The sequence below is a fragment of the Mytilus californianus genome, unplaced genomic scaffold (assembly GCF_021869535.1).
Source record: "Mytilus californianus isolate M0D057914Y unplaced genomic scaffold, xbMytCali1.0.p SCAF_1, whole genome shotgun sequence".
Classification (NCBI taxonomy): Eukaryota; Metazoa; Mollusca; class Bivalvia; order Mytilida; family Mytilidae; genus Mytilus; species Mytilus californianus.
Window position 1 is genome coordinate 41,777,752 of NW_026262581.1, and position 25,034 is coordinate 41,802,785.

Here is a 25,034-nt window from a genome sequence, read left to right on the forward strand (position 1 = left end):
CTCTCTAAAATTGTACTGGGGGGGGGGGGGGGGGGGGTTATTTTTTTTTCCAATTTTTTGGGGTTCATATTTTTTTTCTTCAAAGTTTTTGTAATCTTCAATTGCACAGTATTGTGCAATAGCAAGAAATCTTCAATTGCACAGTATTGCGCAATTTCTAAGTATTGAACAATAGCACAATATTGGGCAATAGCAAGAAATCTTCAATTGCACAGTATTGCGCAATAGCAAGAAATCTTTAATTGCACAGTATTGCGCAACAACACAGTATTGCGCAATAGCAAGAAATCTTCAATTACACAGTATTGCGCAATAGCAAGAAATCTTCAATTGCACAGTATTGCGCAATAGGAAGAAATCTTCAATTGCACAGTATTGTGCAATAGCAAGAAATCTTCAATTGAAAATAAATACAAATCTTTTAACCAATTTCAATGGGATTAATTTAAAGTCTTTAATTTTTGGGGGTTCTTACCTTGTATTACTTTTTTGGATATTGGGCCCCATTTTTAGATTGGTCTACATTGAGGTCAAAAGGGTCCAAAATTAAACTTTGTATGATTTCATCAAAAACTGAATGATTGCGGCTGTATGATATGCTGAATCTTATTGTGCATTTAGATTTTTTATTTTGGGCCCTGTTTTCAAATTAGTCCATATTAAGGTTTGAAGGGTCCAAAATTAAACTTTTGATTGATTTCAACTAAAATTAAATTTTTGGTGTTTTTTTATATGCTGAATCTAACCATGTTGTTAGATTTTGGATATCAGACCATTCTAGGTAAAATGAATGTCCCATTTCAAATTTTTAAGCTCTTTGACCACATTTATTTTGTGTCAGAAACCTATATTATGTCAAAAATTTGATCACAATCCAAATTCAGTTTAACTATAGTTGTTAATTTCTGTGTCATTTGGTCTCTTGTGGAGAGTTGTCTCATTGGCAATCATACCACATCTTCTTATTTTTATACTGATAGAAATAGTGAGAACAGAGGTTTTCCTATTACATAGAGAATATCATATGGCTTTTTCATTATCACACCTGTATCAACCTTAGACATCAATATAATCCCAAGAGCTCTGCTCAAGGGATTATATTGGTTGAGGGTTGATATGGTGAATGATATTAAAAAAGCCATATTATATACACTTTATTATATACATGTACTTCAAGTTAAACTTACTTATATGTTTTTCACGAGACATGAGGTAATACATTATAGGGATTTGATATAGCCTTTGTAACCATGACTGATATCGATTATTTGAAGTCATGCATATTAAGGGCTTGATAAAGCTTTTGCAACAGTGAGTGATATTGATATCATCACAGATGGCTGATACAGCATGATTGTCATTGATTGTAGTACACATACAATTTACTTGTATAATATTTACCACTAAATATATGATAAATTCTAATAATATTTTATTACATTCATCAGGGTGGTTACATGTTATCTCCATCTGGATATGCCCACATGACACATATGTTGTCCAGTCTGGCCAATGGTAGAGTTATTCTATCTCTTGAGGTAAGAATTGGTATACAATTAGTCAACAGTAATATACAGCTGTTCAAAAACAAAAACTGAACGAGTCGCAAAAAGGAGCAAAACCAGATATGTTGACAGGGTATGTTTCGTTTGCTATACATGCATCACCTGCCATCAAATGTCGCACTCAGTCAATGTCACAATTTGGAATAGGACACAATTTGTAAAATTACAGATCAGAAGACTATTCTGGTATCTAAATAGCTAGGGCCACAAAAACATATCATTTGAAGACCATAATATAGGAGACCATAATAGAGGTCTATATTATGGTCTATAAATTCTCAATATATACTGTAAATTCAGAAATTATTGCGAGGTTTTTATTAATATGAATAGTGCGACTGGGTTTCTATCGCAATAATTAGAACTCGCATTCTGATATCTGATATATGCATCTGTATGCAGAATTTCCTGAAATCGCAATAATTAATCTCGCATTATTGTCCATTCTTCATAAATCGCAAATAATAAATGCACGCAATAATTTCTGAATTTACAGTATGTAGGACTCTGAACTACGATGGTACTCCGAACTGCTATGGTCATGCTGAAGTGCGATGGTTGGATGCTGAAATGTGTTTTTAATAATGCTGAAGTGCAATGTTAGCATTGTGATGCTATCTGGCTGATAGCTACCCTGAATTGCGTTGGTGGTAACGCTGAAGTGCAATGGATTACATAAACTTTATTTTCAATGTTTTTCAGGTTCTCATGTCAATGTAGAAGTTGAGATTTGTTTGTTAGGAGCAGCTTTTCATGTTTTTAAGTAAATCACCGAGAGTATCATGATAAATAGTCATTACATTTCGTATAAATAAGTAAAACATTATTGTTTTCTTTGTAAATAGGCTTAGACAAAAATAGTCCAACGTTCATACAAGCGTTTAGAAATTGACCATTATAGACGCTATATGCAAAGATTATTGTCTGTTCAAAGCATTACTACTTTTAAATACTGAAAAACAAGGCAGCTGTTAGAAATTCAAATAAAACTTGCTTAATCACAACGACACAAAATTAGCAGCAATTAGCACGTAATAAAATAGATCATCGTATTTTTGTTTACTGCAACCAGAAGAAATATGAAATTCTTTGTCGGGACACAAGATCTATCTTTTTATAGTCGCTTTATCATGATGGTCCCATCTCGGATCACCATTTCAAACACTACATCCATGTTACAAGACAAAATGGAAGACCATTGCACTTCAGCGTCCCCATGGCACCTCTGAGTCCTACATATAAAAACTGAAATATAACTCAGGTATCTCAAAACTGATAAATTTCCTTTCTACCAAGTCTTAGAAAAAGGTAAATTTTCTTTTATTCATTAGTTGTCATTGATTGATGCCTGTCATATTTGTTTTATCAAAATGATGAAGTATGGTGTGTGGTTGGACTGGCTGCCAACAGTTTTGGTGTAATAACTTTTGTTTAAAGTTCAATTAATGCTTTTCAAATTTTAAAATGTTGTTACTGATGACAAAATGAAAGTCAAAATTGAAATGATTTGAATCTAGTTTAATTGCAAATCCCTCAGGAATTGACCATGTTACTTTTTTCATTTACTGATACTGTAACAGTATTAATACACACAAACTGGAAGTATTAAATGGATTATATAGAATCTAAATAAATAGCTGTTGTCTGCTCTATGGTCGGGTTGTTGTCTCTTTGACACATTCCCCATTTCCATTCTCAATTTTATTAAGTTGTGGTCCTTGGAAAAGGGAAATTGCTTTGAAATCTCAGTTTACGGCACTTTGTTATGTATTGCCTGGAGCACTTAATTAGATATTCGGTATACAGTTTTTGCATAAGAAACTATAGATCAAGTTTGGTTTTTTTTTTCAGGTTAAGCAATTTTTCATCAGTAACAACATTTTACTTATAAATACTTTTCCAAGATAAGTGTAAATGCAACCAATGTAGACATGACAATTGGTAGAGGACATTTTATTTTTTTTTTTTTTTTTTTTTTTTTTTTTTTTTTTTTTTTTTCTTTTTTTTTATCTTTTATTTGTTTTTCAATAGTCAGGATTTAATATACATGTACCCCTACACTACCACCTGACAAGGGTATCAAGGGGTTACATATAAAAAATAATTCAGTATACAATATATATCACTGACAAGTTGATTTTTATAATTATACATTTAGTATTTAAGGTTACATATAAATTTTATTTGATTATATTCTCTCGCACTCTGACTTTCTCTCATACAATACAAATACTCTTCACTCATTTGCTTTGCTACAATATGTACATGATGTATCTTGACTTACATTTTAAAAACAAAATATTTTAAAGAAAAAAAACAAAAAAACAAAAAAAAAACTCAAGGCTAAATATTTGCTCATGATATATAGATATTTTATTCTCTCACTTATATGAAACAATAATTAATTAAATATTACATGTAAAGGAGACCAAAATTTTTCACACACTTGGACTCTATTATTTTTCTTTGCAATATAATATTCAAGAAATTGGTATTTCTTTATTCTATTCTTTAACCCAACCATATTTGGTTTTGTTTCATTTAATTTACATTTGTATATATAGTTTTTTGTAATTATGACTAACAGATTCAGTAATAAACTTTCATGTTTGCAACCAAGAAACACATTCTCTTTGTTAAGAACAAAGTTTACAAAAAAAAGTTTTACTGCATTTGAAAAAGACTGCCACAATTGAAAAGTTATTGGGCATTCAAAAAAAAGGTGTTCAATGGTTTCTTCACCAAGTTTACAAAAAGTACACATCTTGGTGTCTTTTAATTTAATTTTGTATAAAAAGGTATTAGTTGCTATGATTCTATGCAAAAATTTGTATTGAAAAGTTCTTAAATAAACATCTCTACATGATTTTTTGGTTATCCTGAAATATTCTGACCATTCTGTTGTATCAATAATCAACAGTTCTTCCCATTTCGAAAACTTGACTGTTGGTAGTTCAATAACTTTATTTACTAAATTTTTATATACAAATTTGGCTTTCACATTACCTATAATTCTCTTTAAAAAAATATCACCATTATCAGGCTTATCCAAATCTTGCTTTAAACAGTTCTCTTTAAGGTATTTTTTCATAGTCTGAGGGATTCTTGAAATCAGACCATGATATTTGATAAAATTGTTGATTTTTACTCTTTCTTGAAATTGCTCAAATTTATAAAAATTCATATTTTCTTTATTAATTAGGTCACTTACTGACTGCACACCTCCTTGTTTCCATTGAATATAATATGGGAAATCATCCAAAGAAGAAAAGTTCAAAATATCTAATGATAAAATGTCACTGACAGAATTCTCAGTATTAGGTTTTGCGATAGAAAAGCATAGTAAAACATCCTTCCAGAAAGGATTTTTACATTTTTTAGAAATCTCAATCAGCTTTTCTTTCTGTAGATGTAAAACCCTTTCACCCCCATACTGTATAAGGTCTGCCAGTAACAACTGCTGCCAGCCACCAACTGGGTTTGACATCAGTCTTTTTATCCAACTAATTTTTAAATAGATATTAAAGGAATGAAGATGTACCATATTAAGTCCACCTTGTGAAATATCACCAATAAGTGTGTTACGCTTAATTCTGTCTGGTTTTCCACTCCATATAAAATTATAAAATAATGAAGTGAGCTCTGTTAACCTGGATTGTGATAGGTTTGGCAATGCAGTCATTAAGTGTACCAATTTCGAAAGAGCAAGTGATTTAACTACTGTAATTTTCCCCAATAATGTTAGTTTACGATGTTGCCAGCTCTTCAGGATTGCAGAGACTTCTTTAATCTTCTTGGCAAAATTAATTTCTGTGATACAGTTTAAATCTAAAGAAAATTCAATCCCCAAAAGTTTAAAATTTGAATGTGACCAATGAAGTTTTAAGTCAGGACAAAGAATCATATCTGAATACTTTTTGTTTCCAACCCATAGTGCTTTTGTCTTTGAAGCATTTATTTTTAAACCTGAAATTTTATAAAAAGATTCAAAACATGAAAGTGTTTCCCTCAACGATATTTCCCTTCCATCTAACATAAGGAATGTGTCATCTGCATACTGGCTTAAAAGTGATTCATTATCATTTACAGTTATTCCCCTTATTTCAGGATTATCTTTTAATTTTAAAGATAGTAATTCAACACCAATTATAAATAAATAGGGTGAAAGAGGATCTCCTTGTCTGCAGCCTCTTTCCAATTGAAAAAACTTAGAAGTATGTCCATTATTTATAACACAACTTGATGCCCCTGAGTATAAAGTTTCAAACCATTTACAAACTGAAGGCCCAAAATTAAAACTTTTTAAAGAATTTTTTAAAAATAACCATTCTAAGGAATCAAAGGCTTTTTCAAAATCAACAAGTAATAAAAGACCTGTCTTATTATTTTCTTCAAGATAGTGCATTAAATCATATAAAAGGCGTGTGTTCTCACCCATAAATCTATCTTTGATGAAACCTTTTTGTGTATCACTTATGACAAATGGTAAAACTGGTTTAAGTCTATTAGCTATAACAGCAGAAGCTATTTTCATATCAGTATTCAAAAGACTAATAGGACGCCAGTTACTTATATACTGTCTGTCTTTCCCCTCCTTAGGAATGCATGTAATTACACTTTGATACTGAAAATCAGAAAATTTTCCAACCTCGTATCCAAAATGAAGAGACCGAAAGATGAAAGGACCAATATCTTTCCAAAAAAATTTATAAAAGTCTACTGTGTACCCATCAGAACCTGGACTTTTACCATTTGTCATAAATTTTAACGAATCAGCACACTCTTTAAAAGTTAAATTTCCCTCACAAAAATCTCTTTGTTCTTCTGTGAGCTTAATGTTATGATTAAAAAATGATGAATCATCACAATCTAATTTTTTGCTTGAGTATAAATTTCTATAAAAATTTTGTTGTTCCGTTAGAATTTTTGATTGCTCTGATATATGTTGACCTTTATCATCTATTAGTTCTGTTATTGTTTTCTTTATAAAATTTTTCTTTTCTAATTTACAAAAATAATTTGAACATTTTTCACCATTCTCATGCCAGTTAGAGCGGGATCTAAGCAGCAAACCTTCAACCTTCTTTTGTCGACAATTTTCTAGTTCAAGTTTTTTATCAAGTAAAGATTTTTGAACCTCCTCATTTGGAGAATGGTTCATAATAGTTTCTAAATGTAAAATATTATTTTCAAGTTTGAGGGTGAAATTTCTTTCCTCCTTGGATTTATTTATGCTGTAATTTATGGACAAAGATCTAATCTTCATTTTCAATATTTCAAAAAATGTTTGATCATTACATGACAAATCAACAGAAAGAAGATCTTCCATATCACCTGACAGATAGTATTCCAAAATAGTATCCTTAATGCATAATTTAACCTTTTGTATATAATCTGCATCTCTGAGTAATTGAGAGTTAAATTTCCAGTAACTTTTGCCCCGTTTCTCTAAACAAGCTGAGAAGGTGAAAATAATTGCTGAGTGGTCAGTTCTATAACCTGGTATAATTTTAGTATTTTTCATTAGTGAAAAAAGGTCTTCTGAAATTAAAAAATAATCTAAACGACTTTGTTTTATAGGTGAGGACTGACGCCAAGTATATTTCCTATCTTCTGGATAGCATGTACGCCAAGGATCAAGTAGTTCAAAAACATCAATGATTTCATCAAGTTTTTTACGGGAGTTAGGGTTTCTATTATGTTTGATATTATATGTATCCATAAATTTATCTAAAACAACATTCCAGTCACCACATAATAAAACACTTGTGTTTTTAAAGGATAAAATGTTCTGCATTATTATATCAAAGAATGCAGGTTCATCTGTATTATAACCATACAAACAGGCAAAACTCATTCTTTGTGAAAAAATTGATACATCTAAAACAATGTAACGACCATTATCATCAGTAACAGAATTATGCACAACAAAATCCAGACCCTTTTTAAACATAACAGAGACACCTGCACTTTTACTGTCTTTATGACTGAAAAAACATGTGCTTCCCCATTCATCCTCCCAGTTTTTTTCAATGTCTTTTTTACTATGAGTTTCCTGGAAACACACTATCGAAGTATTTTTACTCTTAGCCCAATCAAATACATCTGCCCTCTTTTTGGAATTTGAGAAAAGTCCCCTCACATTCATTGATAATATCGTTACATTATTATCCATGATTATAGATGAAGGGATGTTTTATAAACCATATAAGTAAGTTCATAAGTACAAATATACAATTGTAACAAATTTGACATACACAAACATACACACATACAAACATAAGATGTCGCTTATTATTTTCTTCATTCAACATTGAATGTATTAATTTATTTACAGTATGGCATGTAACAATTATACATAAATCTATCAAAGGAATAGATGTTTAAAAGGGAGATAAAATTGAATATTTATATCATTATTAATGTTAGAGTTATTTCCCCTTTACTGTATAGTGACAGTATAATTTATTTTAAACAAATTTATCAAGATGAATATCTCTTATATTCTTAACTATTTATATAGGAATATGTAATTAGAGGACATTTTATTGCTTTATATGCAATATCCTCACAATGCTGGTTTCATCTAAATCTTTAATTGCCTTTGCTGAAAAGTAAACAAATGATGAAAAAATCATCTAAACTTGATCAATAGTCAATAGTCAGGTGTGAACACAGGTTAACGGGATAAGTGATTATCAAACCTTTTATTTGAAACAAAAAGAAATAACTTGGAGTACCCTTGGTATTATTATAATATAATACCAAGTGTTCTTTTACTGGTAAAGCAATACTTATTGTAACAACAACAACAATGATAACAATACTGTGACATTTATCTGATTGAAGAAAAGATTAGTGTTTCTCCTGGTTAGATTGTAGTTGTTATTTCAAAGTGTTAAATGCCAGGGAAATTAACCTCAAGATACAACAAGTGGTCTTTGTGTGTTAAACAAATGTATCCAGCATCTTTGTTATATTAATTATTATTAATTTTTAAGTGTGAGCTGGACTGTCTGTTTGTAATGTTACGACAGAAAATCGACTTTTAATTGTAGCAAACAAAAGACACAAATCAATAATAAAATTTAACAAGATTTATTATACACAAGTTTACAAGAAGTATTACACAAGTAGTAATGTCAACTTAACTGTCAAGATATGAGTCCAATCTTTTATCTTTTCTTTATCTGGAAATCTTCTCGGGAATCCACACAGAATATTACATCCAATAGGTCACAATCTAGTATGATGTAGTTTGTAAATAAAAGTGTCAATCCAACTGCTGAGAATGATGATGTCTACCAATGTCTAAGTCTATATCTATAACTATGTCTAACTTAAGGGTCTGCATTTATATATGCTTGTAAAGGAAACTTCTAGACAACTGGAGATGTTTAAATTACACATCTTTTGTAATGATCATTCTGGAAACATTATGTAAGTAAAATAGAAAGTTCTAATCATTCCATGAGTGTCTATGATTGTTCCAGTTATGTTTCTAAACTGCATAGTTGTAACACAATGTGAATTATTTTGTACACAATATAATGTAAACCTTCTTAGGCCACACAAAACAAATTAGGCCAACTAAATAAATATGATAGTTACAATATCATAACAGTATAAACAATACTTATATTACATATAGGTAAACTGTTTTTTCTTAGAGGCCCTTATCATAGAAAAGCATAACAAAAATGGTTGAAAAACAAAAATGCAAACCCATACATGTATATGACATACATCAGTCAAGTATATGGATATTGTTCAATACAACTGCATAAAATGTTATGAACAAATAAACATGATGAAATAACTATTTTTTTTTACATTTTCTCAATGGGTTTATTTCAATGAATTTGAAGGAATTAACATTTGTAATATTTCTTAATGATATAGGCAATTTGTTCCACAAGGATGGTTCAGAATACATAAAAATGTTTTCATGAACTATTTTATTTTTTGTTTAGGAGGTATGAGGTTTCTTGAACATTGTTTCTCATGAGTTATGGATTTCTGTTTGAAACATAATGAAACTTGCCAGTAAGATATGATGGGCAATCATTTTTAATGAACTTAAATGTCATCACAAACTTGTAATATTTCATTCTCTGTTCAACTGTCATCAAGTTTAGATGTTTGAATAAGGGACCAAAAGGAGTGAAAATGACTACTTCTAATATTATTCCAGCAGCTCTCTTTTGTAATGATTAAATTACTGATGACCAAACAATTACAAACTGAAAAGGCTTAAAAAATGTCTAATCCTAATTAACTTTCAAATTCAATCTGACAGATTTTTAAAAATTTCATTTCTGTCATTCCTTTTTAGCTCACCTGGCCCATAGGGCCAAAGAGAGGCAAAAGATACCAGAGGGACATTCAAACTCATAAGTCGAAAATAAATTGACAACGCCATGGTTAAAAAAGAAACAGACCAACAGACAAACAATAGTACACACAACACAACATAGAAAACTAAAGTCTGAGCAACACGAACACAACCAAAAACTGGGGGTGATCTCAGGTGCTCCAGAAGGGTAAGCAGATCCTGCTTCAGCCAAGTGAGCTTTTCTCATCACTTTGCTCTGTCCACATCATCTGTTAACTTTAATAAAAATCTTTTCCTCTGAAACTACAGAGCCAAATTTAACGAAACTTGGCCACAATCATCATTGGGGTATTTAGTTTAAAAAATATGTCACACCACCCCACCTGCCCACAAACATGGCTAAAAATAGTACATAGATGTAAAATGCAAGTTTTGTCTATTATCTTGAAAACATTTATAAATAGAGAAACTCTTACTGGGCAGAGATGTTCAGAATATTGTAATCTACCTTCTGTCCATTTATATCAAAACTGACAGACAACTTAGTATAGGAGTTATTGCCCTTATATGATGAATTTTATAAATTATTTTCAGTTTTTGTCGAGCCTGCGACTTTTGTCGCAGAAAGCTCGACATAGGGATAGTGATCCGGCGGCGGCGGCGGCGGCGTTAGCTAACTTCTTAAAAGCTTTATATTTTAGAAGGTGGAAGGTCTGGATGCTTCATACTTTGTATATGGATGCCTCATGTTACGAAGTTTCCGGCAGTCACATGTCCAATGTCCTTGACCTCATTTTCATGGTTCAGTGACTACTTGAAAAAAAAGTTAAGATTTTTTGTAATGTTAGATTCTCTCTTATTATAAGTAATAGGATAACTATATTTGGTATGTGCGTACCTTGCAAGGTCCTCATGCCCGTCAGACAGTTTTCACTTTACCTCGACCTCATTTCATGGATCAGTGAACAAGGTTAAGTTTTGGTGGTCAAGTCCATATCTCAGATACTATAAGCAATAGGTCTAGTATATTCGGTGTATGGAAGGACTGTAAGGTGTACATGTCCAACTGGCAGGTGTCATCTGACCTTGACCTCATTTTCATGGTTCAGTGGTTATAGTTAAGTTTTTGTGTTTTGGTCTGTTTTTCTTATACTGTATGCCATAGGTCTACTATATTTGGTGTATGGAATGATTGTAAGGTGTACATGTCTAGCGGGCAGGTGTCATTTGACCTTGACCTCATTTTCATGGTTCAGTGGTCAAAGTTAAGTTTTTGAGTTTTGGTCTTTTTTTCTAATACTATGTGCAATAGTTCAACTATATTTGGTATGTGCATACCTTGCAAGGTCCTCATGCCCGTCAGACAGTTTTCACTTGACCTCGACCTCATTTCATGGATCAGTGAACAAGGTTAAGTTTTGGTGGTCAAGTCCATATCTCAGATACTATAAGCAATAGGTCTAGTATATTCGGTGTATGGAAGGACTGTAAGGTGTACATGTCCAACTGGCAGGTGTCATCTGACCTTGACCTCATTTTCATGGTTCAGTGGTTATAGTTAAGTTTTTGTGTTTTGGTCTGTTTTTCTTATACTGTATGCCATAGGTCTACTATATTTGGTGTATGGAATGATTGTAAGGTGTACATGTCTAGCGGGCAGGTGTCATCTGACCTTGACCTCATTTTCATGGTTCAGTGGTCAAAGTTAAGTTTTTGAGTTTTGGTCTATTTTTCTAATACTATGTGCAATAGTTCAACTATATTTGGTATGTGCATACCTTGCAAGGTCCTCATGCCCGTCAGACAGTTTTCACTTGACCTCGACCTCATTTCATGGATCAGTGAACAAGGTTAAGTTTTGGTGGTCAAGTCCATATCTCAGATACTATAAGCAATAGGTCTAGTATATTCGGTGTATGGAAGGACTGTAAGGTGTACATGTCCAACTGGCAGGTGTCATCTGACCTTGAACTCATTTTCATGGTTCAGTGGTTATAGTTAAGTTTTTGTGTTTTGGTCTGTTTTTCTTATACTGTATGCCATAGGTCTACTATATTTGGTGTATGGAATGATTGTAAGGTGTACATGTCTAGCGGGCAGGTGTCATCTGACCTTGACCTCATTTTCATGGTTCAGTGGTCAAAGTTAAGTTTTTGAGTTTTGGTCTTTTTTTCTAATACTATGTGCAATAGTTCAACTATATTTGGTATGTGCATACTTTGCAAGGTCCTCATGCCCGTCAGACAGTTTTCACTTGACCTCGACCTCATTTCATGGATCAGTGAACAAGGTTAAGTTTTGGTGGTCAAGTCCATATCTCAGATACTATAAGCAATAGGTCTAGTATATTCGGTGTATGGAAGGACTGTAAGGTGTACATGTCCAACTGGCAGGTGTCATCTGACCTTGACCTCATTTTCATGGTTCAGTGGTTATAGTTAAGTTTTTGTGTTTTGGTCTGTTTTTCTTATACTGTATGCAATAGGTCTACTATATTTGGTGTATGGAAATATTTTATGATCTATTTGGCAGTCACGCAGGTTTTATTTGACCTTGACCTAATTTTCAAGGTTCATTGCTCAGTGTTAAGTTTTTGTGTTTTGGTCTGTTTTTCTTAAACTATAAGCAATAGGTCAACTCTATTTGTTGTATGGAAGAATTGTTAGCTGTACATGCCTGCCTAGCATGGTTCATCTGACCTTGACCTCATTTTCATGGTTCATTGGTCAATGTTTAGTTTACTTGGTTAATGTTAAGTTTATGTGACAGTTGTAATAAAGCTTTATATTTAGGACTATCAACATAATATCAATGATTAGTAAAGAAGGCGAGACATTTCAGCGTGTGCACTCTTGTGTCTATAATCATGAGAACTATAATAGAAAGAGAGAAACCTCAAATAGCAAGAATGATCAGCAAGATGAGATCTACAAATAAGTCAACATGGCTGAAATCATAGAAAGACTCCTTATTGAAGTTATTGTCCTTTAATGATGATTTTTACCAGTGTTTTGTGTTTTGACTAATATGTAGGTTACTTATATGTAATATAAGTATTGTTTATACAAACAATATTTCCATCCAACTTTGACAATTAATCTTTCCAGTAAACATGCTAACATCTTCGATACATTTAATTAACATACATAGACCACTTGCTACATCTTGAGATTAATTTCTCTGGCATTTGACACTTTGAAGTTACACTGCAATCTCACCAGGGGACATACTAATCTATTCTTAATCAGATACATGTTACAATTATTCACTGTTTGTGGTGAAAGGCAGGATAATTTTAGATCTCATAAAAATAATCACACATTAATTAGTATATCAACTGAAGGTCAGTGATTTCAGTCTCCTCCCACTAGATGATTGATGTACCCAAATCTGTGTGTTAAGCCATATGCATAGTCTTTGTGAAATCAGTTTCTTGGTTTACAGTTTAACTTGACAGTTTAATAGTGCTAGAATTCAATTTTTTATTGTCGAGCCTGCGACTTTTGTCGCAGAAAGCTCGACATAGGGATAGTGATCCGGCGGCGGCGGCGGTGGCGGCGTTAGCTCACTTCTTAAAAGCTTTATATTTTAGAAGGTGGAAGGTCTGGATGCTTCATACTTTGTATATGGATGCCTCATGTTACGAAGTTTCCGTCAGTCACATGTCCAATGTCCTTGACCTCATTTTCATGGTTCAGTGACTACTTGAAAAAAAAGTTAAGATTTTTTGTAATGTTAAATTCTCTCTTATTATAAGTAATAGGATAACTATATTTGGTATGTGCGTACCTTGCAAGGTCCTCATGCCCGTCAGACAGTTTTCACTTGACCTCGACCTCATTTCATGGATCAGTGAACAAGGTTAAGTTTTGGTGGTCAAGTCCATATCTCAGATACTATAAGCAATAGGTCTAGTATATTCGGTGTATGGAAGGACTGTAAGGTGTACATGTCCAACTGGCAGGTGTCATCTGACCTTGACCTCATTTTCATGGTTCAGTGGTTATAGTTAAGGTTTTGTGTTTTGGTCTGTTTTTCTTATACTGTATGCAATAGGTCTACTATATTTGGTGTATGGAATGATTGTAAGGTGTACATGTCTAGCTGGCAGTTGTCATCTGACCTTGACCTCATTTTCATGGTTCAGTGGTCAAAGTTAAGTTTTTGAGTTTTGGTCTTTTTTTCTAATACTATATGCAATAGTTCAACTATATTTGGTGTATGGAAATATTTTATGATCTATTTGTCAGTCACGCAGGTTTTTTTTTTTACCTTGACCTCATTTTCAAGGTTCATTGCTCAGTGTTAAGTTTTTGTGTTTTGGTCTGTTTTTCTTAAACTATAAGCAATAGGTCAACTATATTTGTTGTATGGAAGAATTGTTGGCTGTACATGCCTGCCTAGCATGGTTTATCTGACCTTGACCTCATTTTCATGGTTCATTGGTCAATGTTTATTTTACTTGGTTAATGTTAAGTTTATGTGACAGTTGTAATAAAGCTTTATATTTAGGACTATCAACATAATATCAATGATTAGTAAAGAAGGCGAGACATTTCAGCGTGTGCACTCTTGTTATTATAACTGGACTTAATCATATTTGTTTTTAATTTGAACATTGTCACAATGTGGCTGCATTACTGAACCGCTACCATACTGATTTGTAATACTTTATACATGAACTTTGTTTTGTTTTCACCTTGGGATCTTATTAACCTATGTATACACAGCTGAGTTTTCAATGTTTAAAAACTTGTGAAGTACACGTACACATTTTTGTATTTGGATATATCTGAATTTGGATAACTTATATAAAGCAGCATTTCTTTGTAAAATTGTCAATACTTGTGGAGTTAATAACATTGATAACTGTGTCAGAAAGTATTATGTGATAGAGCAGAATCTAACATCATTAGATCCATATGTATTTGTGACCATACAGAGATTTCCATCGAGTGTTTATGCACTGGCCTTATCTTCTATACAACTGTTCTAAGCAAGTATATTTGTATTGAACTTTTATTTCTTATATATACAGATGTATAGTGCTGGGAATTTTCTTTGAAAATTATAAACTTCAGGCAAATTGAGACTAGATTTAACTGGTTAATATAAAAAATAATCTAATTTTCACTTTCTTTTATATATCTTAATATGCATATTCAGAAAACAACCTCATGAAATATTAAGTATGGTTTCATTTCATCTTCTTTATTTGAATAGATATGTTTTATCTTTTATTTGTGTCTCTCTTATACGAATTTTGGTTGTTGAACACACCTATTTAAATTGAAAATGAAAAGCACATGCTACTACACTGTAGAGGGTACTCCAGTATCAGAGAGACTTTTGAATTCAAAATGTCTAAAATTACAGAAAAAAGAATAACCCCTTTGTGCGATAAATATAAAATAGAGCTTATACTTAATAATAAATCTTACACAGCACTAAAACTAACTTCCTCTTTCGTAACAAATTGTTTAAATGCGAGAAGTAATCTATTGCAATATTTTCATTATACATGTATTTTATATTCACATAATTGTTTGTATTTTTTACTACCATGTTTATTCTTTTGGTCATTACCATTTATTGTAAATGCTTTTGTGCCAATAAACTATTGTCTTTTGCCTATTGCAGAATTAATATTAACTAGTTTCATTATCTAAAGATAGCTAAGATAAAGAAATAATGCCATAATGAGCGAAGTAATTTTAAAATTTTGTTTTAAGTTATTTTTTTTTTCTTTCAATTTAGAATTCTGACAATGACATAGAATAGTATATATTTATATGCTGATTTTTTGTCAGATGTTCAGACTACTTGGGGGTTTCCTACAATACAGGGTAACATATTTTGCCCGAGATCACCCACTTTTCTTAGTATATAAGACTACAATACCTCAAAAAAAGTTATTTACCAAATTAAAAAAGATCTTAGATTTCTTTTCTTACGATTTGAGACCCAAATAATGCAATGTTTAATATAAGGTAAAAGTCTAACTCAGCCTTTTCTTACCATTTTTCAAAAAGTAAATATCTTGAATATTTTTAACTTATTTTCCCCTCCCCCCTCAACTAATGCTCTTCTGGTTTATAGTATCAACTTTATAAATTCCAGATCTTTTTAATTTCACCTGACTACATCCATAATTCAAATTACAAATGATTCTAAATGGATAAACAGTTACTTTGCTTGTTTTACATATATATTTATATATATTTATAGTTTTAACACAAGTACAGCATTTAATATTGCCTATTACTGACACCTTTCTTCTTTCCTTTTATTTGCATATCTGAACACTGAGGAAATGGAAACATATTGCATCTTCTGTATGCACATTAGGTTCATCAGATTTACAGTCAAAGATTTTAGACACTATCAAGTTCTTCACTTTTCCTAAGATGTGGCTACAGCTGGTAGATAGATACAGGAAGATGTGGTATGAGTGCCAATGAGACAACTCTCCATCCAAGTTGCAATTTATAAAAGTAAACCATTATAGGTCAAGGTACGGCCTTCAACACAGAGCAGTGGCTCACACCAAACAGCAAGCTATAAAGGGCCCCAAAAAATTACAAGTGTAAAACCATTCAAACGGAAAAACCAACAGTCTAGTCTATATAAAAACGAGAAACGAGAAACACGTATGAACTACATAAACAGACGACAACTACTGTAATCAGATTCCTGACTTAGGACAGGTGCAAACATTTGCAGCGGGATTAAACGTTTTAATGGTACCAAACCTTCTCCCTTTTCTGAAACAATAGTATAACATCACAACATAGAAAAACACACTATAAAATATCAATTGGAAGGCTTAACTCAATCAAAAAACGTAAATTAACACACACAATGAACGAATAAATTTGACCTGTGACACCTAAATGCAAATACAGTTAATAAAAAATTACAAGGGATAAATAATTAAAGTCAAAAGTAAATAGACAGGTTTAAACAAAGTTAACGTATGATATCACTGTGAAATTTCAAACAATTTATAGAAAATCATCACTTTTGAAGAAACCTGCGTCATATTATACACAGGTAAATGAAAATAATTTTGTTGTTAAGTATACTTCTTCTGTGTGTATAAAATCTTCCGTTTAGGAATACCAAGAAATTATATGTCAATGGGAAGAACAATTATTTCCAGACCTTACTTTAAACTTTACATTTATTCAACTGGAGCTCAGTCATACCTACATATACACATGAACATTGACAGTTTTCTAATCATAGTATCACCAGTTGGATAATCTTTAAAAATATTTCATCTTTCAATTTGTGGTTAAAGTACAATCAGCCATGAGTCACAATTAACAAGTTCAGAATTTTCTCATGTGCAAACAGGATTACAACAGACATGACTACCATATTTTGATACTAGAGCCTCTGCATTTCGACATGAACCCAAGAGTATGTTCAGATTAGTTATCTGTGTGGACATTATTTCTCCAACCATTCAAACAGATCATGTAGGATATACCAGTTTAGCATATTGACTACAAGGCAGCACTACAGTCGCGAGCCTCATCAGTGCCAAGAGTACAGAAGTATTTGATTCCATACCAAACTGTAAACTTATTTTGGACGTTGCTATTTCAAGCATGCTTGAATCCTTAGAATATGACAACATACACTTTTAAATAGACTACTTGGCATTTGAAATATGTCAAAACCAATGAACCATACAGTTTGCCTATTACTTTAAAGATATTATAGAAATTGTATTATGTCTTAGACAGGTTTTTGACTACTTTTTACAATAGCAGAGACAGTATGTACATAGGTTTTATTGCTTTATACTCAGTAGAGAATTTACTGATGAAACCTAATATGTTAAAGATATTAATATTTGGGAATACAGTGATGTTTACCGTAGAGTATACATGCATTTCAAAAATTGTATTTACACACCCAATGTTCACATTGCAGACAGCAGTACATACTTAAAGAAATCAATACCACCCCAGAATCTAACAGTACTTTATAGCAGTGAACTTTGAACTTTAGACAACACATCGAAAGAATAGTCAAATATATAACTGCATATAACATGTATTCAATGATGAGAGCTTAGAGATTTAGAAAGAATTATTCATTAACTGCATTAACTGAACAGAGTGGCAATTTCTTCGAAAATCTTTTTAGGAAAATTTATCATGTTAGAAATAGTTTTATAGCATTAACATGCCTGTATTCCAGGGCCAGCTTTGATAGACCTTGGCTAATCTACTAGCACATGGGCTATCCCCATGCAGAACTAGCACACTAACAGCTACAGATGAGACACCAAGTCTCACCCCCTCATGGAGAACCCTTGCTCCATCTTCCCTAACTGGCATTATTGTCATACAGGCAGTTTCTTGCTTTCTGAATTACAATACTGAATGCATCCCCTATGATGTTCAAAATCTATTTGAATTAATCTAGTATAGCCTTCTCAATTCAAAAGCTTTTACATTGAATATAATTTTTATAGCATTCTCACCATTGAATTACTGATAATCATTTTTATATTATTCTCATCATTGAATTACTGAATATCCTTTTTATAGCATTCTCATGTTTGTACATTTTTTTGTACTTTGAATATTGAATATCATTTTTATAGTATTATCATGTTTGAAACTTTGAATATTGAATATTATATTTTTTATAGCATCTCATTTTGAATATTGATTATAATTTTATAAATTTCTCAAATTACTATAGGTAATTGTTACACTATATTGTATAGAGCATATCTTGTGTATATTAATTTTTAATTTTTTTTTAATTTTTTTTATTCTCATGACATTATTGAAGGTATAATACTCCAAAATCCTTGGGGGCACTCATCTGTAACCATCTGAGTTTTTGGACCTTGATGGAGTTTTATCACTAAAATTTCATTCATCCCCAAGCATTTCAGGGACTTTTATCAAATTTATTCCAGCGCCAGATTGATAGACCCTGCTACTTACTACTTGTAATAGCACCACATGGGCTATCCCCCATGCAGACCTTGCACACCCCGGCTGCAGATGAGATGCCTAGTCTCATCCCCTTGGTGGAGAACCTTCGCTTCACATTCCTGGCTGGCGTATTGTCGGGTAGGCAGATTCTTCCTCACACTACAGGTTGCAATTTGACTTGCTCGGCAGGAACTCCTAAATTCTTAATTATGCTGAGTGTTTCTCAAGGGCCAAAATATTTTGTTACTAAATTTATTGTATTAATAAATATTAATCTTTCGAAGATTCTGTCTGCTTTGAGCCAGTATGATTTATTGAGACTGTGTTTTACTTACACAGATACCCCCTTTTCGCACTTATGCTAACATTAAATTGTTTGGAAATTGGTTTAGATCTAAAATGCTCAATTTCGCTGATGGTGAGTTTATAAAATTTTTACTTGTTACAATTTACTTTTGACTTAAAACTCACCATTGCGGACTTGGTGGATTGTGATATTGAATTTGAGTTTGGTTATCAAGAGAGTTACATCAGAAATAAGAAAACATTGCATCTATAAGGATTTGAGTCATTACCATACAAACAGAAAATTATATGCATATTTACATACCAAGAGACAATTATAGATAATAAAACACCACCTATAAAAACTTCAAAGTATGTTTACATTATTGGACAACAAATAACACAGCACACAATTTACACCATACACAACTACGAAGACAATATTGTTTGAATGAATTAAAATTATAATAGATAGATAGAATTAATCTTTAAAAAGCAGAAATAATCAGCAATACAAGATCTACAAATAAGTCTAATCGCTGTAATTCAAAAATCACTACCTATCACCTTTTGGTGTGATTCTTTACAATAGCAATATATATTTATTGGAATTAAAGTCTTATAGGATTGTAAGTATGCTTTATTTTATCACCTTGCACTTTGTTGACTTGACTATTGTTTCTACCGCAGTTGATTAAAATTTCTGATAGTTGATCAGTTTGGTTTGATAAAACAAATTGCAATTGGGTCAGAATTTCGAATGAACTGCAATAGTTGGAATGCAACGCTAACAGTCAAGTCACAGTAACAAATTTCAAATTTCTGTCAGGAGGAAGGGAGGGGATGTTAAAACTTTGGATTACGCCATCATTTTCAATGGCAGTATTTCTAGTTTAAAAAATATCTTGGCAATTTTAGTTATTAACAATTTATTTAATTTGCACCTTTCTACAGAAGCTATAGAGTAAGGTTATAATTTGTGTAACTTTTTTTACTTTTTTTTTCAGGGTGGATACAATTTAACCTCTATATCTCACTCTATGTGTATGTGTACATCAGTATTGTTAGGAGATTCATGTCCTTCATTACAAATAACAAAACCTATGGACAGGTAATTACTATTAAAGATGCTCTAAGAAATTATTTGATTAGAATTTTACCTAGAACTGTTTAAATAATTTTTAGGTTTTATGAAAATAAGGATGTCAATAAGACCACTATCAATATTAGTGTACACTGAGTACTATTCTGTATAAAATAATTTAAATAAGAAGTGGTCCGTTTAAAAAGAAAAGTATTTAATTTATCATGTTTTATTATATCACCTGGTCCCAAGGGCCAAGTGAGCTTTTCTCATCACTTGTTGTCCATCATCGTCTGTCGTCGTCATAGTGGTCTGTTAACTTTTACAAAAATCTTCTTCTTTGAAACTACTGGGCAAAATTAAATCAAACTTGGCCACAATCATCATAAGGGTATGTAGTTTTAAAAATGTGTCCAATGATGCAGCCTGCCAACCAAAATGGCCGACAACAGAACATCGGGGTAAAATGCAAGTTTTACCTATTATTTAAAAAAACGCTATAAATAAAGAAAATCTAACATGTGCTAAATTGTTCCGGATGTTGGGCTCTACCTGTTGTCCTTTTTCGTCAAGACTATCAGACAACTTCTTAAAGGTGTTATTTCCCTTAAATAAGAAATTTTACCATTTAAAAAAAAATTGCTTATTATCTCCAAAATTATAATAGAAAGATAGAAACTGTAAACAGAAAAATGATCAGATTTTTACCAAATTTTGCATTATTGACTACTATCTTAAAAACTCTTTTAAAGCAAAATTGATCAGCACAACAGTATCTACAAATAAGTCAGCTTGACTGAAATCTTCATTGGACTCCTTATTAGAGTAATTGCCCTTTAATGACAATTTTACCAATTTTTTGTGTTTTTGCCTAATACCCTAAAAATGATAGAAGATAGATAGAATTTTTAAAAAGCAAAAATGATCAGCAGGACAAGATCTACAAATAAGTCAACATGACCCATATTGGTAATGGACTCCTTATTGAAATTATTGCCCTTTAATGATGATTTTTTCCCACTTTTGCCTATTATCTTGAAAACTGTAATTTTTAATGTGCTATGATTGACCCTCACCCTAGAAGAGACATCAGACTAATTGTTCCCATTCTTACCATTTTTGGTGTAATATTGATTCATGTCAAAAATTTTAAACAGCCAATTGAATGCTCTACTTTAGAAGGGTTTAAAGCCAGATGGTGTCCAGTGAAGACCATATTTCTATATCAAATTCAACTCTTGGTATTTTGCATATTGTGAAATTTTGTTCCTATATATAGGATTTGAAGGTTCATATGTAATCTTATTAGAAGTAAATTGCAATGAGAACTAATGTGAACAAAATTAAGTATTGTTTCATGAACTGCACTAAATTACTATGGATTATTGTTGTCATGGAGTATATTCAGATTGACAGCTCTCATATTAATATCTGAATTAATATTCAAAAATGTCTTTTCAGTGCAATAAAGACAATTAAAAATGTATGTGATGTTCACAAGAATTACTGGAAGGGTCTTAAATTCAGAGGTAAGATATCACAGTTATTTTCTTTATCTCAAGTATGAATCACTTTGTATTATTTGTAGGTTATGTTGTAAATAGATATAAGAAGATGTGGTATGAGTGCCAATGAGACAACTCTCCATCCAAGTCAAAATTTATAAAAGTAAACCAATATAGGTCAAAGTACGGTCTTCAACACGGAGCCTTGGCTCACACCGAACAGCAAGCTATAAAGGGCCTCAAAAATTACTAGTGTAAAACCATTCAAACGGGAAAACCAACGGTCTAATCTATATAAAAAACGAGAAACACTAATAAACCACATCAACAAACGACAACTAATGAACATCAGATTCCTGACTTAGGACAGGTGCAAACAATTGCAGCTGGTTTAAACGTTTTAATGGTACCAAACCTTCACCCTTATCTGAAACAATAGCGTAACATCACAACATAGGACACACTATAAAATATCAATTGAAATGGCTTAACTCAATCAAAAGACATATTAACACCAGTGAACATACACTGAACAAATAAATTTGATCTATGATACAATGTAAATACAAAATAAATAAATGCTTGTTGATCTTCCATGAACCACTTTGTAAGAAAAGAACTTTCCTGCTCATATTGAAAATAAGAATGCGCAATTTTGGGCTTATTTGGCCAAACAAATTCAACAAAAATAAATACCATTATTATCATAATTTTTTTAACTTGTGAGAGATGGCAAAACTTTAAGATGAATGGTCTAGGGTATATAAAAGATTGTGATTGGTTGATTGATTGCTTGGTGTTCAACACCAATTTCAACATTATTGTGCTATTTCGTGGCGGTCAGTTTTTATTGGTGGAGGAAGCCGAAGTGCCCGGAGAAAACCACAGACCTTCGGTAGGAAAACTGACAATCCCAGTCAATTAAGATTGGAGTCGAGTGCACCTGCCCCGTGCGGGGTTCGAACTCATAACCTCAGTGTTGACTAGCTAGTGATACAGTAATTGGACTACTTAGACCACTCGGCCACCGAGGCCCCCTAAAAGATTGTGTCTTACATTTGCAAATGCATTGTTTTAAGGTAGCACATCAGAGTGGAATGGCACGCTTTTTGGATGTGGGTTTTAGGGGTAAAAAATGTGGGGATTTAGGATATAGGAAAAAGAAGGGAAAAAAATAATAAGAAAATGGGATTTGGGAAATGAGCATCCTGGTGTCACCCCTCACAACAGTGTAATTTTTATTTTACTCCAATTAAAGGTCAATTTCTCCCCAACTACTCAATAGATTTTTGAAATCTTTTAACTCATTGTAAAGCTGAAATATTACTCTTTCAAAATCAATAGCTAAAATTGATAAGTTGGGATTAATTGAATCATAACTGAGATAAAAAAATAATGCACTAAGTTCAAATGATAGTAATACCATACCTTGTCTCAGATTATATATATATATAATTGTTTTCAATTTAGACTTGTTTATATTTTTTCGTTTGGGCTTGTATTATATTTGCCTTCAGGTTTATATGATCCGTTCATCCTATTTCGACTCTTCAAAATTCAAGAGTCCATCCTAAATTGAGGTAAATTATATGGTTTTCTAAATACCGTTTCTGTTCCTAACATCACTGAAGAGACATTAATTGGTATTAAATTAATAGTTAAGATCCATTTTGTTACATCTGGTGATCCGTTTATTTGGCAATCGCCAATGGCAGTCAGCAGGGTTTAAGAACATCCATTGTTCGACCTGCTAGTCAAATGCGTTTTGTTAAAATATACTTTTTCACTTTTTTGGTCTTTTGGGAAATGTTGTTTGTGCTGTATTTAGACCCCTCTACCAAGAAATTTGTTTTGCATGCACACGTATAAAAATTGGGGTTTTTGGAAAGTTTGCTATAGCTTGCTATAGCTACTTTCCTAAGGTGTCGGCCTCAAGCTTCTGGTGACAGACTATCGCAAATGTTCTGCTCCAAGATAATGTAGTACTAGTGTTTGAATACTGATTCTAGGAAGATGCTTTTGAAATTTTGAGTTTCTACTCTTTTGAAAAGATTACAGCTTGAATAAAACAGGAATGAATGTTCACTGACAATTCAGATGAATTTAAGGTGGCTGGGGCGTCTTAATTAAAATTGATAGAAATTTTTGATAATTTGTCAAAATGAAGTTTTTATCATGCTTTTTTCAAAAATATAATAAAAAGTATGGGTCACCGAACTTTTTTTCACGCTAGAGGTTGTGCAAAATTGTCAGATTTTGTATAGATTATGCATGGAAAATCAAATTTTGTGTGATAAAAAGAAAACTAATTGATAGAACTTTAAGATAAAATGTGAGGAGATAGTTCTTATAAGATGCTTTCAGATAAGAAAAAGAAAAAATGGGGTCACCGAACTTGTTTTCTTGCTACATATCAAAATCGGTAAATTCACAACACTTTCTATTATAAAAATTACTTTATCTGAGTTATCTCCCCTTATTTGGCAAAGTTCAAAAAAATCTAATCAAACACAAATAAGGTGTTTTTGAGAAATTACAGCCGTAATTATGATAAAACACACAATTTTCTATATTTACATCAAAAGTCTTTTACATAAATTACATATACTACTCTCAAAATTTGCACATTTCATGAAATATCTAGACCAACGTTATCTGCTACTTCGAAATCCAAGATGGAGGAAGATACCCGAGCCACCTTAACTTCATTTTGAAAATGAGTATCACAAACATTACTTCACGGATCTGCCATGCGCTGAAGAGAAAATCAAAAGAAATCTATGCGAGACAGCGGTTCATTCATGAATATTTCATGAATGAACATTTTCCCGCGCTATTTTTACGATGTACGATATTTACAAATGTTATTATTGAATAAGTAAACGCCTGAGTGCATCGAAAGAATCCAGTATGATTGACTGAAATGCGAGAACAAGTTGGATATTTTGACCAAGCTGTCGAATAATTGACAAGTGATAATGGTTTGATTGAACAATACACAGGTGATAGAATTAAAAAAATACTCGATAATGATATGACTAATGTGTCACGCTAAGAATGAGTAAAGGTAAATACCGGCTTTGATAGAAAAGTGCATTGTTTTTGTCAAAACATCGATCGGAAGGTTTTGATGCCAAAAATCATTTGAAAACTTTAAATTCCGTTATTTAAATACTAGCTGTTTCACATTCCAATGTAGATATAAGGACGTTCACTTGTTCAGCATGCTCAAGTGGATCAAACTGACAGCAAAAAACATTGACTCAACGACAATTCGTATCAACTACCATAGCC

The 25,034-nt window shown here is 32.0% G+C and overlaps 1 protein-coding gene and 1 long non-coding RNA gene across 5 annotated transcripts in view; both read left to right on the forward strand.

Moving 5' to 3' along the window:
- Positions 1-25,034, forward strand: part of LOC127701676 (histone deacetylase 6-like) — a 178,548-nt gene that overhangs the window by 136,499 nt on the left and 17,015 nt on the right. For all 4 annotated transcript variants that reach the window (XM_052205676.1, XM_052205685.1, XM_052205693.1 and 1 more), the window contains 3 exons: positions 1,449-1,538; positions 20,159-20,262; positions 21,697-21,764. In XM_052205676.1, coding sequence (XP_052061636.1) covers positions 1,449-1,538; positions 20,159-20,262; positions 21,697-21,764 — 262 coding nt within the window. The remainder of the gene's footprint in view (positions 1-1,448; positions 1,539-20,158; positions 20,263-21,696; positions 21,765-25,034) is intronic.
- On the forward strand, positions 11,808-14,224 carry LOC127703430 (uncharacterized). The gene is made up of 3 exons (XR_007982986.1): positions 11,808-11,853; positions 12,001-12,617; positions 14,191-14,224. It is a non-coding gene; the product is annotated as an uncharacterized LOC127703430 (long non-coding RNA).